Raw genomic sequence first — 15,000 nt, 5'->3', positions numbered from 1 at the left:
CAGATTTCATTCCACTGGGTAAGTATGCATTCCAACACACGCACACACACATAAGCAAACACACACATACACACACACACACACACACACACACACACACACGTAAGCACACACACACACACACACACACGTAAGCAAACACACACACACACACACGTAAGCACACACACACACACACACACACACACACGTAAGCACACATACACACATACACACACACACACACACACACCTACCTCTCATCAGCCTTTCATTTTCCCCGTTTTGTTTATTTGCTCCTACCTACATTCTCTTGTGTCTTCTCTCCTTCTCACACTTCTCCATTTTTCTCTTCTCCCGTCTCGCTTCTTACCTGTCTGTCTCTCTCTCTCTCTCTCTCTCTCCCTCTGTTACTGTTGACACCAACTCCATTCCTCCTCGTGCCCCCATCCCTCTCATCCCTCTCATCTTGGCCTTTCCCTTCCTACCTGAGTCTTTCTCTCAACACAAGAACATCACTTCCATAGAGAGACCAGTCATTACTCAATAATGTTCATTATTCTAGCTGTAGCAGATTCTGTTCAATAATAATAATAATGATGATGATGATGATGATGATGGTTGTTGTTGTTATTCTTACATTTCTGTATAGGTTGTAGTTGTAAAAGTACTATTAAATGTGATTCCCAGCCATGGTGAAAGCTGTGTTCTGAGAAGTGTGTGTGTGTGTGTGTGTGTGTGTGTGTGTGTGTGTGTGTGTGTGTGTGTGTCTCTCTCTCCTGGCCTTAGGATTCTCGGGCGTTGATCAGACCTACGCTCAGCGCACGCAGCTCTTCGACACGCTCGTCAACTTCTTCCCTGACAGCATGGCCCCGCCCAAAGGCAACCTGGTCGACCTCATCACGCTGTAGCCCCGCCCACTTGCGTGTTGACGGACAGTGGACTGAGTCGCGAGGCCCCGCCCATCCCCATGTCACCCACTGAGGCCAGAGAATGACGCTTTGGTCTGGGGCGGAGGAGCTTCACTGTGTGTGTGTGTGTGTGTGTGTGTGTGTGTGTGTGTGTGTGTGTGTGTGTGTGTGTGTGTGTGTGTGTGTGAGAGAGAGAGTGTGTGTGTGTATGTGTGTGTGTGTATAGATGTGTTACTACATTATGTGAGCTATGTCTGTGAGCTCTAAGGGAGAAACCATTTGGAGAAGTGTGTGTGTGTGTGTGTGTGTGTGTGTGTGTGTGTGTGTGTGTGTGTTTTGGGCTGTGATGCCCATGAGATCATGTGCATTGGATATTGTGTGTGTGTGTGTGTGTGTGTGTGTGTGTGTGTGAGAGGGGGGGAGTGTATGTATGTATGTGTGTGGTGTCTGTTCACACAAGTCTGTGACATGGCTTAGTTTTTGAAGTGGTAGTGATATGACACACATGACAGTCAGTCCCAAGCTGAATTGGAGATGGTGTCATGTTCAACTGAACAATTGCCATCCTTAACAGACCCCGAAGATCTTCCTAATTATGGATTGTGGATTTCTGATTCCTTAACTGTGTGCTGCACTGGAAAGACTGGGACTTGGATACACACACACACACACACACATATACACACTCACTTACATGCTCACATATAGACGTGTTTTCAGAGACTCGTACACACACTGTGTATCTCATTAACCTTTGAAGTTTGGATCATGTGGCTGCGTGTGTGTGTGTGAATTTTGACATCAAGTTGAGGGTTGCGCTACATTTCCTAGAATTCTTTGCTGGAATTATGTGATGATGCTTCTGATGTATGAATTGGTACCGGATTTTGGGAGATTTTTGTATGTTTGTTGTTTTTTCCCCCCACTGTCATCACTTACAGTGGTAGTTGTATATACACACACACACACACACACACACACACACACACACACACACACACACACACACACATACACATTCATACACACACACACACACACACAGGGCCTAGTAACATAATTTCAAAGATTTTTTTCAGTCAAGGTTCTTATGCACATTCAGTGTGTGTGTTGGTGGGGGTGGGGGGGGGGGGTGTATACACTAAACTTTGAGAGTTATTTGAGTGTGTGAATTCATGGGTGCTAACTAGGCCGTCTAGACCACGTGCACTTTCTCTCACGGGCAAAACAGAACAACAGAATCTCACCATCTTCTGTCTAGCTAGCGTTCTGATCTTTGGAGAGGTGTGTGTTTGTGTCAAACAGAGTTTAGTGGGCAAGGGTGGAGTGCAATTAACAACTTGGTTGTGTAGGGCTTTCTGTACAGATCAGGCACTGAAAGCCCTGTTTATTTGTGTGTGTGTGTGTGTGCGCGTGTGTTTGTGTGCGTGTGTGTTTGTGTGTGTGTGTGTATGATGATTAGTTGCAGTCTGTCAGTACTTCTCTTCAGTGAGATGATGACATTGCCCTGTTCCAGTTGTGTCGTTTGTAAAGACTTGCGTGTCATCGGTGCATGCTGCTCATTATGTTTGGCCCAGGCTCCAGAGTATGGTGAGTGTGAGTGAGTGTGTGAGTGTGTGTGTGCGTGTGTGTGAGCAAGGCAGGCTGACGATCCCTAGAAAGATCAACATACTGTCTCAAAACCTATGCTGTGTGTGTGTGTGTGTGTGTGTGTGGGAGACAGTGAAAGCTAGTGAGTATGTTGTCCATGTTGCCCCTATTTAAAGCAAACATCCCTAATCGTGCTGTATGGTGTGTGTGTGTGTGTGTGTGTGTGGGAGAGACATCCCTAATCGTGCTGTATGGTGTAAGCTTTTCTGTCCGGATTGGCTGTAGGGCTGTGATCTTTCTGTGTGTATGTGTGTGTGTCTATCTGTCTATGTGTGTGTGTGTTTGTCTATCTATCTGTGTGTGTGTGTGTGTGTCTCTGTCTATCTATCTGTCTGTGTGTGTGTGTGTGTGTGTGTGTGTGTGTGTGTGTGTGTGTGTGTGTGTGTGTGTGTGTGTGTGTGTGTTTATCCGTTCAGGAAATTCGTTCATTTATTTATTGTTTTTTCCCCTCTTCATTTCTGTTGGCCTCCCTTTTGTGTGAGAGTTCTCACAGTGTAGAAGTCAAGAGGAAGGGTGTGTGTGTGTATGTGTGTGTATGTGTGTACACACACCCGTGAGAAAGACAGAGAGAGATGGCTGTGTTTTTACTGGTGAGCTGGCTCATATTTCCCATGAAACAGTTGTCTGTTTCAGTAGCAGCTCACTGTCGGTCACTCTCTGAGCTGTGATTGGCTCAAACACCCAATGGTGTCATAATGCTCTCAGTATTATCTCTTAACGTGTGTCCAGTGTTTGTCCACGAGTACATACAACTCTGTGTATGTGTGTGTGTGTGTGTGTGTGTGAGTGTGTGTGTGTGTGTGAGTGAGCGAGTGACAGAGAGTGTGTTTGTGTTACTAAGGTATACTCAATTATCCCCTAATTTAGTGAACATGGTTCATGGGTTAACTGACATGTAAGTTTGAAAATAATGTTTTTGACTTTGACCATATTTAAAGAAAAAAAAAGAAAATTATCGGATTCAGGGCTTTTTTTGTGATTGTTGCCATAGTGACTAGAACTGTTTTTTTTTTATTTTGTACCAGATTAAGGTTAATCAATAGGTATTCAAAACCCAACGTATAATATTAAAGATAAAAAAGAAAGCACCTTTTTTGTTGGTCAACCACAATGCCAAATATATTAACTTTTGTTTGCTTCTTTCTCTGTGTGGAGGACCTGAGTGATATTTTTTTCTTCCGTTTTGATTTCTCTTCATCCCCTCCTCCCTCTCTCCCCCTTCTCCCTGATGAAATGGGGTGGGGGGAGGAGAGGGGTGGGGAGGGGGGCGGGGCTCGAATGACTACACTATGGAGCAGCTGAATGTGTAGAAGCTCACTGTAGAATTGCATTGTATGTAATGTACATAACGTGAAAATAAAGATTGTATTTTGTTCAGGTTTTTCATAAGAAAGAAGTGTCATGTTTTGTTTGTGACCTCAGACCTATTTCTCTCTCTCTCTCACACACACACACACATGTATGTATAATGTAGGTGTATATCTATACACAGAGATCTGTCAAATAAATACATAATTAAAAATAAGGTAAATATCAATGTAGCACCACGTCTCCCAACACCACTACACACACAGAGTAGCACACCTGCCTTGTGATGGCAGATAGGAGTGATGACCACCTTAAAGTGAACACATGGACTATAACACTATCACAGATTCACCGTGAATCAAGCTGTGTGGAAAATACTAATCAGGTAAGACTACATGCAATTTTTTTAGGTCAAATGTTCACGCACAGATGACCTCCCCTTGATTATACAGAGAGAATACAAATACAATTATGCCCTTTTGAAAAATATTTTATTGGTATAAGAGACAGACAGAAAGATGAGGGCTGCAGTTCTGTTTTTTTTTTACAGACTTGAACAGCTTCCAGTGTGCCAGACCCCTGCCGTTTGTTTACCTTTGTTGGCAAACAAACAAACATAAATACATAACAAATGAACAAACAGGTAACTACATACTTTGGTGACAAAAAAATACAAACGGTATAAAGAGATTTGTAGAAAACATGGAAAGTAGTCCACAGTGCTGATACTTGTGATTGTGACCAGTTTGCTTTCCTTCTGTTGTGAAAATAACAACATAATTGATGTCCTGATAGCCTGTGGTTAGACTAAGATGAGTACGTGATTTTGTGATTTTCTATCTACAGATCAGCATACTTGAATACATGTATATAGAAAAGCTAAACGAGTTATTTAACACATCTACAAGACTAGTCCCTTAACAGTGATTGTGCAGTGTTGCAGTAAATAGTCAAACAAAACAAATAAAAAATAAAAATAAAAAAAACGTTTTTGCACATTCTAGGTAGAGCAGAGGAGGTCTTACTCAAAAGGATAATTCCTGATCATGTTGGGTTTATTAAAAGCAGCTATTCAGAATAAGGCCACATGGGGGCGACAGAGAGAAGTGCCTGGTCCTCAGCACATACACACAAAGCTAACAGGACTCTGTGTGAGATGGGGACCCTGAGTGTGTGTATGTTCTAATTTACATTCTCACTGGTTCAGGAGATCCTTCCCACTCCTTGATCCCAATGACAACCAAATGTTGCACTAAAAAAAAGGCTTGTACAAGGCCACTTGTGATAACAAAAAATGACGTGCAAGCCACTATTTACACAGGTGTTTTTTTCCCTCTACCATTTGACACTTCTACCTAGCAGAGGCTAGGATTGTCCATGTGTATGTATGTGTGTGTGTGTGTGTGTGTGTGTGTGTGTGTGTGTGTGTGTGTGTGTGTGTGTGTGTATCAACCTATCCTCACCTTAAGGCTCAGGCGTTTATGTTTTTCCAGGACGAAACGATCCCGAGGTCATTTTATTAGTCTACTCTACGCATTGCAACATCTTCACAGGAGTCACAGTCATAGAACCTACAGCAACATCACTCAAAGCTCCTATGCACAGGTGCAGCAGTGTACATTCTGTCAGGGTATATTACGGCAGATCAATCCCTTTATACCACGGCATCTCAGTCCTGCTAGTGCCCCCCGCCCCCTTCACCCCCACCCCACCCCTTGTTTGCCTACATGTTTGCCATCCTTCTCTGCCCTGCAACCTCACTGACTTTGACAGTGCTGCTCTTGACAAGCTGAACACTGAACAACAGCTGAACAAACTGGTTTAGGTCAGCAAGAGTATCACAGTGACATTGGATTTAACCTGGTGGGGTGGGGGTGGGGTTATTCCATTAGCGGGGTGGAGAAACCTCTGTTTTATATTGTCGAGTGCTTAACACTAGACACTCACTCCAGTGGTGTGAGGGACTGCCAGTCCGGCTCTGCCAGACGATATCTCAGCACAGTGTTTGCAGGGGGACATAGTCTGGAAACCCCCCACTGAGAAAAGCATGGGGTCCCAGGCCGATGATCAGCGATCATGGGGATGTACCAAATCATTAGGAGAGAACACTGGGGAAGCACTTAGTCCCAAGGCTAAGCCTCTCGATTCAAATCTGATTCTGGATTCTGTTTTTGACACCATTAATCCCAGAGGAAGTCCCGTGGAGGGTTTCAAAACCATAAAGAGGGCTATGAGACTTGGCAGATGGGACTTTACCCACCGCTTAAAAAAAAGAAAGAACACGTCAAAACCTTAAATTCCCTTAAATACACATGGCTGTGGGGAGAGGAGGTGGGAGAGAAACAGGTGTGGGTGTGAACGAGACAGACAGAGGGATAATACTGTACGTGTGTGTGTGTGTGTGTGTGTGTGTGTGTGTGTGTGTGTGTGTGTGTGTGTGTGTGTGTGTGTGTGTGTGTGAACGAGACAGACAGAGGGATAATACTGTACATGGTGTGTGTGTGTGTGTGTGTGTGTGTGTGTGTGTGTGTGTGTGTGTGTGTGTGTGTGTGTGTGTGTGTGTGTGTGTGTGTGTTTGTGTGAATGAGACAGACAGAGGGATAATACAGGATGTTTTCAGACACAGGTGCAGGCTTGCACATGTTGTAGGTCTTAGAGCTTTGCCGTGTGTGTGTGTGTGTGCGTGTGTGTGTGTGTGTGTGTGTGTCTGTGTGTGTGTGTGTGTGTGTGTGTGTGTGTGTGTGTGTGTGTGTGTGTGTGTGTGTGTGTGTGTGTGTGTGTGTGTGTGTGTGCAAGCATGGGTGTGAATGAGACAGACAGAGGGATAATATGTGGTGTCAGACACAGAGGTGCAGTGTTACACACGCAGGGCGCGATTTGCCAGGAGGATAAGGGGTCCCCCCCCCCTCTCGTCTATATATATATATATATTTATTTATTTATTCCTTCATCTGCTGAATTATTTGTATTCCTGGTGGGAAATAAATGTGCAAACAACAATAAGATCAGAAATGGCCCCTCACTGGTGTGACAACAGAGATGACTCAGCGGCTACGTGATACTCCCGGCTCCACTGACCTGGATCAATTTATTCAATTTGCTGTCCAGTGAGCTATCTGGTTAACAATTTGCAGAGAGCGAAACCAAAGTGCTCTTATCATCAGTCAGTTCAGCAAACTAGTGCAGAACCAATCTAATCTAGTAATCACATAAACAAACAGTGCTTGCAATGCACACCTGACCTGTCAGTTATTTAAGCCAAAACATGCTTTAGCAGCGTCAAGTAATAGCCTAATAGCCTAAATCATCCCCCCCTCTGATTTTTCACAAATCGCACCCTGTATGTATGTATATATGTTTGTGTGGGGGTGTGTGGGTGTGTGTGTGTGCATGGTTGTGTGTGTGTGTGTGTGTGTACATGCATGCATGCAGAGTTTGTTTTAGTGTACTTCTGTGCATATGTATCAGTTGATTGTCACGTGACCCTTGCAGAGCACGTCAGACTTGACTTGCTACAGTTGACCACAGTATGAGTGGTATATTTGTGGAACGACCCTTCGGGTGTGTGTAAGCTCTGAACCTGACCACAGGTGTGTCTGTGTCTGTGTGTGTGTGTGTGGGTGTGTGTGTGTGGCCTACAGGTGCGTGTCCTCCTCGTCAGCCAGCCCGTCCTTCAGCAGGTTGTCCATGGGGACGATCCAGCTGTCGTTGAACTCGCCGTTGGGCCTCTTCTCCATGGCCGTCTCTGGCTGCACCTCCATCACCTCCAGTGTGGGGTTGTCGTGGTAACCATTCTCCACCGTCTGCAGCTCCTCCGTCAGGTGTTGCTGCGTGGACCAGAGCAGGGTGAGGACCAATCAGTTGCAGAGTTGTGTCTCTCTGTGTGTGTGTGTGTGTGTGTGTGTGTGTGTGTGTGTGTGTGTGTGTGTGTGTGTGTGTGTGTGTGTGTGTGTGTGTGTGTGTGTGTGTGTTCTGAATCTGTTATTCATTGTCAGTGTGAATGTTGTGCCACACATAGGACTTCAGCATTTTGTTTGAGTCTTGAGCATTTTTACCTGTGTGTGAACTGGTGTTTCATTTGACCATAAGTGTGTGTGCATTCAGTCGTATGTGACAGCAGGTTGGAGGGTAGGGCAGTGCATGTTTGTGTATCTGTTTCCTTCAGTGTGCCTGTAAATCTATTATGTCATCTAATCTAATCTCACATCTCATGTTGGTATGTGCACACCTGGCACACACCTTTATGTGTGTGTGTGTGTGTGTGTGTGTGTGTGTGTGTGCGTGTGTGTGTGTGTGTGTGTGTGTGTGAATGTGGGCAGTGGTGTGTATGCATTGTGTACCTCATACCTGTGTAATGTGTGTACATGGCATCACATTATTTGTATAATGGCTTGTTTCCAGTATAATACTTGTGTGTGCATATCTGGTTTTTGCATTGACACCACATTGGGTTATTGTGATGTGTGATGTGTGTGTGTTTGTACCTGATTCTTGCGATAGTTCTTGCCATGGCGGTAGGTGTAGATGGCAAGGCATATAATGATGAGTGCTACTGCCCCACAGGATGCCAGGATGGCGATCAGGGTGGTGTAATCACTCTGTTCAGAAGCGTCTTTGATCTCATCAGGCTTCTGCACATATCAATACATAAATCACACACAGACACAGACATATATAAATAAACACACATACAGATATATTTATGAATAGACACAAAAACAGAAAAAACAGAAACAAATTAAAAAATTGATACTTCAAATTATGTGACTAACCCTCAACAGATTCAATGTATCACATATTACCACATTCAAGAATGACATAATCATTCTCCTACTGATAATTGTGAAATGGCTGTAGAAAATACCGGAATTTTCACCAAGACTAAATGTGTTGCAACTAGTTACGTCCCTGACAGCGGTTTGGGAAATATAAACGATATTCCATTCCATAAACAGTATTCCATTTTCCTGCCTCATCGGTACAGAAAAAAACTAAGATTTCATCAAATGAATTAAATGTATTACCAATTGAAGTTATTCAATTAAAAAAGCCTGTTTACTCTAATCAAAGGCAATTCAATATTAAAGATACAGTGTGAAGGATTTAGTGGCATCTAGCAGTGAGGTTGCAGATTGGAATAAACTGAATAGCCCTCCCTCATCCTGTTCTTTCCAAGTGTGTTGGGAAATGTACGGTGTCCGCCAGTGCCAGTAGTTAATTCAAAAATGATGTCATTGTTTACAAGCGCATCAAGCAGCCATATTATGTCAAGTAATGAGGTTACTTCCGATAATTCTATTCAGTTATTTAGACTGTAAAATAGTTCTAGCTTCCATGGACTGTAAATTGTGAAGTTTGGCTATGTTAGTTGTTGGCCGACATGAGCTCCAAAGCTTTTTTGTTTAACGTTACACTTTTATTGACAATAATTCATTTTTAGCAGCTATGGACTCATCTTGGTGCCATCACCGGGTCTTTTGGAGCCAAATAACAAAGATAAATTCTGGCTTGGGGCATAAATGTAAAATTACAATCCTTGACAAGGGTTCATTGTATTAGTAACTATGCCCACGACCATGTTCTAGCTGAAGCTATCAAGCTAATTGAATTTGGATTGGTAGGCTAAATGACCTGTCCAGCAGAAAACAGGTAACCTTGGCATCACTGTAAACATTTGTACCTCATTTTCAACAACATTTCAACAATGTGTATTCTTGTTTTCTGCCATCACCTGTCCCGATTTCATTTTGCTTCATGTTTGCGCTTTGACGACAAGGATCACACTCCCTTGCTTTTTTTGTGCTAAATATTATACCAAATTGAAAGATGCCACTTCAACGTAAAAACATAAAAGGCCCTGTGTTGGGGCTAGCTAGCTAACTCGTTCACGAGCCACTGCTTTAACAGGTGCTGCTGCTGTTCTCTCCTGTCCTCTCTACTTTCCCAAAGAGTAAAAAACAGACGAAAAATCCAGTAGGCTCTAAGCATTGTCTCTTTCAATGTTGAATCCGAGTCAGATGCAAGATGAGACAGCTAATTAGAAAAAAAATCTAAACTAACAGGAGCTAACTGTAGCTAAAAAGCCAGTTAAGCTGAGCAGCACATCTGCAGTTTCTTGAGAAGAATAAATTATGGCTCTCCTATCACTCCTACCACAAAAGTCGTGTACTAGACCCATTTTTCTGGTACAGGTACCTTCACGCTGAAACTGCACTTTCTACATAGCTCACAGATGGAAAGATCATGTTGACCAAATTAATGTTTGATGAAAATGTTGTATCTCTCTCTATGTTTGAATGGGCAGAATAACCTAGCATAACTGTAGCGCTTACAGGGATCCACAGAATGTCGTGATAGTGATCGTGACTGTCAATCATCTTTACATGAACGCGCAAGGACGTACGATTCAGGCGACAAGGTGGCGCTTCAAAACACGCTTAAAAACGGGACAAAAGGTCAGTTGAACAAAAACTAATGAGACTACACCTATTGAAATCCATTTATGTGCTTCATGTCATTTGAAATTTGGCCAGTGTGGGCCACTGTTTGGACAGCTTACATTGCCAGTTTGTCTACACAATATTCAGCAACACAGGCAAGTAATCAATTGTTAAATACCACTATAATAATATTTGTGCACTTTCTTTTTACCTTCACAAGTTCTTCATAGTGGCTCTTCACAACACTGATGTTAACTGGTAAAAAAAAAGAAAATCCATTGATTTGGGAAAACAGATTTCATCCAAAAAAAAATTCAAATATGTTTGTGTATATGTATATGTATTGCTCTGTGTGTGTGTGCGTCTGCGTCTGTGTGTGTGGTATGCACGTGTGTCTGTGTGTGTGCGTCTGCGTGTGTGGTATGCACAGGTGTCTGTGTGTGTGTGCGTCTGCGTCTGTGTCTGTGGTATGCACGTGTGTCTGTGTGTGTGTGCGTCTGCATCTGCATGTGTGGTATGCACAGGTGTCTGTGTGTGTGCGTCTGCGTCTGTGTGTGTGGTATGCACGTGTGTCTGTGTATATGTATTGCTCTGTGTGTGCGTCTGCGTCTGTGTGTGTGGTATGCACGTGTGTCTGTGTGTGTGTGCGTCTGCGTCTGTGTGTGTGGTATGCACGTGTGTCTGTGTGTGTGTGCGTCTGCGTCTGTGTCTGTGGTATGCACGGGTGTCTGTGCCCTCTACCTTGTCCATGGATGATGACTGTGTTGAAATCGGTGCTGCCATCGTGCAACGTTTTGCCAGAGATGGAACAGTTGCCACGTATTACCATTTCCAGGTACTTGGCGCAAAGTTTGTACAGAGTGGGGTTGTCCTGTTGGGCAGGAGAGAACATGTACTCAGCCCCTCATACTCACACCTAACATGGCATTGTAGCCATTATTCAAATTATTGATTCATTTCCTTATGAAAATATGACTAAACGTTAATAGTATTAATGTCATTGAATATGCATGGCATTATTGTACCGGTGCCAAAATATCATTTTTGATGATGGTTTATACCTATGTTTACAGTAGAGTTATAGTTGGGTTTCCATCCAACACATTTGCATATTTTGCGCTCATTCATGAAAATTGCACGTACACACATGAAGTACACACACACACACCTCTCCTTCCCTCCCCTCCCATAGAAGAATATAAATATGATTCAGTGACATTCTTTCTGTCCTCCCTTTCTTTGTCTTTCTAACTCACGCACACACACACACACACACACACATTCACACAGGCTCTCTCACAGTGAATTGGTAGGAGCAGGGACAGGGGCTTTTCCTGTCCGGTGATGTCATAGGGCAGTGTGGCCAGTGCCCAGAGGGGATTGTGGGAAACAGGAAGAGGGCCAGGGTTCCCACTGCTGCCCTGCTCCACCCCAAAACAGGAGCCAGGCTCTTTACAAAGCATGATGCAATATCCTCTGTCTCTCTCTCTCTCTCTCTCTCTCTCTCTCTCTCTCTGTCTTTCTTTCACTCTCCCTCTCTGTTTTTCTTCCTGTGTGTGTCTGCTTATCACTCTTACTCTCACTCTCTCTCTCTCTCTCTCTCTCTTTCTTCTGTCTGTGTGTTTTAATCACACACACCTCCCTCCTGAATCCCTCCTGCTTCAGACCTGATATGTTTAAGTTATTTTGCCATGTGTTGCATTCAGAAACTGAGCATTTCAATGCAAAGCTCTGGACTTTTCAGTTTCATTTCACTTATTCTCTCTCTCTCTCTCTCTCTCAGGGACCCCCCCCCCCACACACACACACACACACACACACACACACACACACACACACAGTCACAGGTGAAAGCACTTGCAAATATGAGAAGATCATACCGAGGGATCATCCTTATTGATGACTAACTGTGGAAAAAGAACAAAACATAGTCAGAATGAACTGAATGAGATCACTGAAATTTGCAAATCTTTTGTTTGCACACACACACAACACACACACACACACACACACACACACACACACACACACACATTTAAACCTTTTCAATTAATCAAATGCAAACACTCCAAAATCTCTCTCTCTCTCTCTCTCTCTCTCTCTCTCTCATTCTCTCATCCCTTACATTGAACGTGACGGGTGCAGCAGTGGATGGAGGCAGAGTTTTGGTAGTAGTTGGAGGCACAGTCGTGGTAGTCGGTGCAGTGGTTCCAATAGTGACGGTAGTTGTGGGTTGAGCGGGAGTTGTGGATTCAGGGGTAGATGAGACATGGCCTGGCACGGGCACCACGGAGTCACCCGTCTCATTCTTGGTGGTGGTACTGATGCTGGTGCTGGGGCTGGTGGTACTGATGCTGGTGCCGGTGCTGGGGCTATTGGTGCTGGTGTTGGTGTTGATGTTGGTGGTGGTGTTGGTGTTGATGTTGGTGCTGGTGTTGATGTTGGTGTTGATGTTGGTGGTGGTGTTGGGATTGTGTGGAGTCTGAGTGCCTGGTCTCTCCTGTGTGGTTGAGAGAAGTATCCCACCCCCTAAAATGGACAGTTACACAGAATTTCAGGATCTGCCCAAACAACACAGCGGGGCTATACATGTTTTGAATGGATGTCTGTAAGCATCTCTGTGTGTAAATTAGTGTATTCTTTAGTAAATGTATTTCTTTTGATCACACACATATTCTCCACACATGTTGTGCACCATTACAATGTGTGTGTGTGTGTGTGTGTGTGTGTGTGTGTGTGTGTGTGTGTGTGTGTGTGTGTGTGTGTATTTGTGTGTTCGTGTGTGTGTGTGTTTGTGTGTTTGTGTGTGTGTGTGTGTGTGAGAGAGAGAGAGAGAGAGAGAGAGAGATGGGAGAAGGAGCTCTAACCTGCGTGTGTGGTTTCTTGTTTGTTGACTGCGGTGGTTATGGTCGGGGCATCAGTGGGGGACTTCACTGATGGGGTGACGGTGGTTAACGGTTTTGTAGTGTCCAGGGCAACAGTTGTTGACGCAGACAAGATGGTAGTTTGTCCTGCTGTCGTAAGAGCTTGGCTGGGAGCAACACTGGTTTGGATCATGGCCTTTCCATCCGTGGGTTTCATGGTGGTTATTGCGCTGGAGGCAGCTGAAGTTGGCTTCGCTGTAGTATCAGAGGCGTTGTTGTTTTGGGTGGAAGTGGGGCTGCTGGTGGTAGTGTTGCTTGCCGTTCCTGAGGCCTGAGCTGTGTCGTTGTTTGCTTGTGTGACGTTCTTGTTCCCAGAGTCCTCCCCCTCACCCTGAGCTGTCCACAGCAAGCCTGAAGGAGCAAACAGAGCAGAGGCCAGCGCCACGGCAGTCAGGATGAGCTTGTGTTGCTGTAGCAACCTGTGCTGTTAGAGGCACACAACCACGGACACGGGAGGCTAAACCCCCATGAGCGCTAGCTCGAGCTCTTGCTGCTAGCATGTCTCAGGCTCCAGGCCTTGGAAAGTGGGGCGTACTCTTTAGTGCGTATCCCAGTGTCCTCGGCACTAGCAACCATTGCTAAAATTAGCATTTTAGCTAAAAGTACATTCCATAACAAATCCAGCTCTGTCCATTTGTGAATCCCCTACCCTCTAAATGTAAAACAATGTTTTTTGTGTTACAGGTTAATGAATATGTTTTTAACTACTTGGATTTAACTACTACGATTTGGAAGTCACTAAAAACAAGTATTTAAAGGCTTTAAAGCAGCAATAAGGAGTTCTGTTCCAAAACTAGCAAGCTAACTAGCTAAAAGGCATGCAAAAACCGTGCAAACACCACCAACAGCCCAGTTGATACAGATAGAAGCTTGCCAACACACAAACTGGTGTCTTTTGGCAGTATAGCTGGCAATGTCATGCTGTGAAAGCTTTTGTTTCATTATTGCAGGGTGTTCCAGCCCGCTACACAGAACTACATAGGGCATATCCTGGATGTCTAGTGGGGAAGACACAGGTGTGTATCTGTCCTTCACATGACCATATGCTATCAAAATTAATTTGAGGATGGTACCAAAACTAGTTGCCTATAAAACCATACCTCAAAAAGTGTCACATTGTTGCATAGTGTTACTTTAAAAAGCAAGAATAATTTCTCACTTAAAGACAGAGTTTATAAAAGGTTTTTAATATTTGAGCTCAACAGCCAATTGAACCCCTCCCTTTCCCTGCTCCTGAAGCAACGTGTTGATTGGCTGGAATTGTTTCATTTCTTTCATTCTCCTTCAACATAAGTCATATATTGGATCAACTTCTTGCATCATCTTAATTTATGCATAGCTTATACTCACTTAAATATGACCATCTGCAAAACAGGGGTCAGCATGGAAGAATTTTTGACACATTTCATTTTGTGACCACCATGCTAAAATCTGATGTATTCATGACTTCAATTCCAGATATTCATTTAGATTTATGTGGCGGCTGGGACTATGAGAGCAGAGTCAGAACTGAGAATTACAATAGATATTACACATTTATAATGGTGTTATTACTATTCTTTAACCCTTTGAAATCAGAGCCATTTTTTCTATGTTTTGCTATGCCCTCAGTTTTGGTCTATTTTACCAGTCATACATTTTTCTGGCTCAAGTACTAAAGAGCTATCAAATATAGGGAATTATATATATATAGTTATATAGTTTTAATTTGTTCTTTTATATGCATATCAACCCCAACTTTGCCCCAAAAAAATAAGCTAGACACCCATTGTGAAAGTGAATGGTCCA

General features: G+C 43.7%; 2 protein-coding genes across 2 annotated transcripts in view; one reads left to right on the top strand and one right to left on the bottom strand.

Moving 5' to 3' along the window:
* The window catches only part of mkln1 (muskelin 1, intracellular mediator containing kelch motifs), a 29,050-nt gene extending 26,178 nt beyond the window's left edge, over window positions 1–2,872 (top strand). Inside the window, exons 17-18 of the mRNA XM_012841023.3 lie at window positions 1–18; window positions 769–2,872. The exon at window positions 1–18 is cut by the window's left edge and continues 37 nt beyond it. Of these exons, the coding sequence (XP_012696477.1) occupies window positions 1–18; window positions 769–890 (140 nt within the window). The 3' untranslated portion in view covers window positions 891–2,872. The remainder of the gene's footprint in view (window positions 19–768) is intronic.
* Window positions 2,873–7,363: 4,491 nt separating this feature from the next.
* podxl (podocalyxin-like) overlaps window positions 7,364–15,000 on the bottom strand; it is a 17,638-nt gene continuing 10,001 nt past the window's right edge. Inside the window, exons 2-8 of the mRNA XM_031558772.2 lie at window positions 13,156–13,563; window positions 12,414–12,817; window positions 12,169–12,195; window positions 11,030–11,159; window positions 10,500–10,543; window positions 8,333–8,479; window positions 7,364–7,675 (exon numbers count right to left, since the gene is read on the bottom strand). Coding sequence (XP_031414632.1) covers window positions 7,484–7,675; window positions 8,333–8,479; window positions 10,500–10,543; window positions 11,030–11,159; window positions 12,169–12,195; window positions 12,414–12,817; window positions 13,156–13,563 — 1,352 coding nt within the window. The 3' untranslated portion in view covers window positions 7,364–7,483. The remainder of the gene's footprint in view (window positions 7,676–8,332; window positions 8,480–10,499; window positions 10,544–11,029; window positions 11,160–12,168; window positions 12,196–12,413; window positions 12,818–13,155; window positions 13,564–15,000) is intronic.

The sequence above is a fragment of the Clupea harengus genome, chromosome 21 (genome assembly GCF_900700415.2).
Source record: "Clupea harengus chromosome 21, Ch_v2.0.2, whole genome shotgun sequence".
NCBI lineage: Eukaryota > Metazoa > Chordata > Actinopteri > Clupeiformes > Clupeidae > Clupea > Clupea harengus.
The sequence above is the reverse complement of the archived record's forward strand: the minus strand, read 5'-3'. Positions and strand labels throughout refer to the sequence as shown.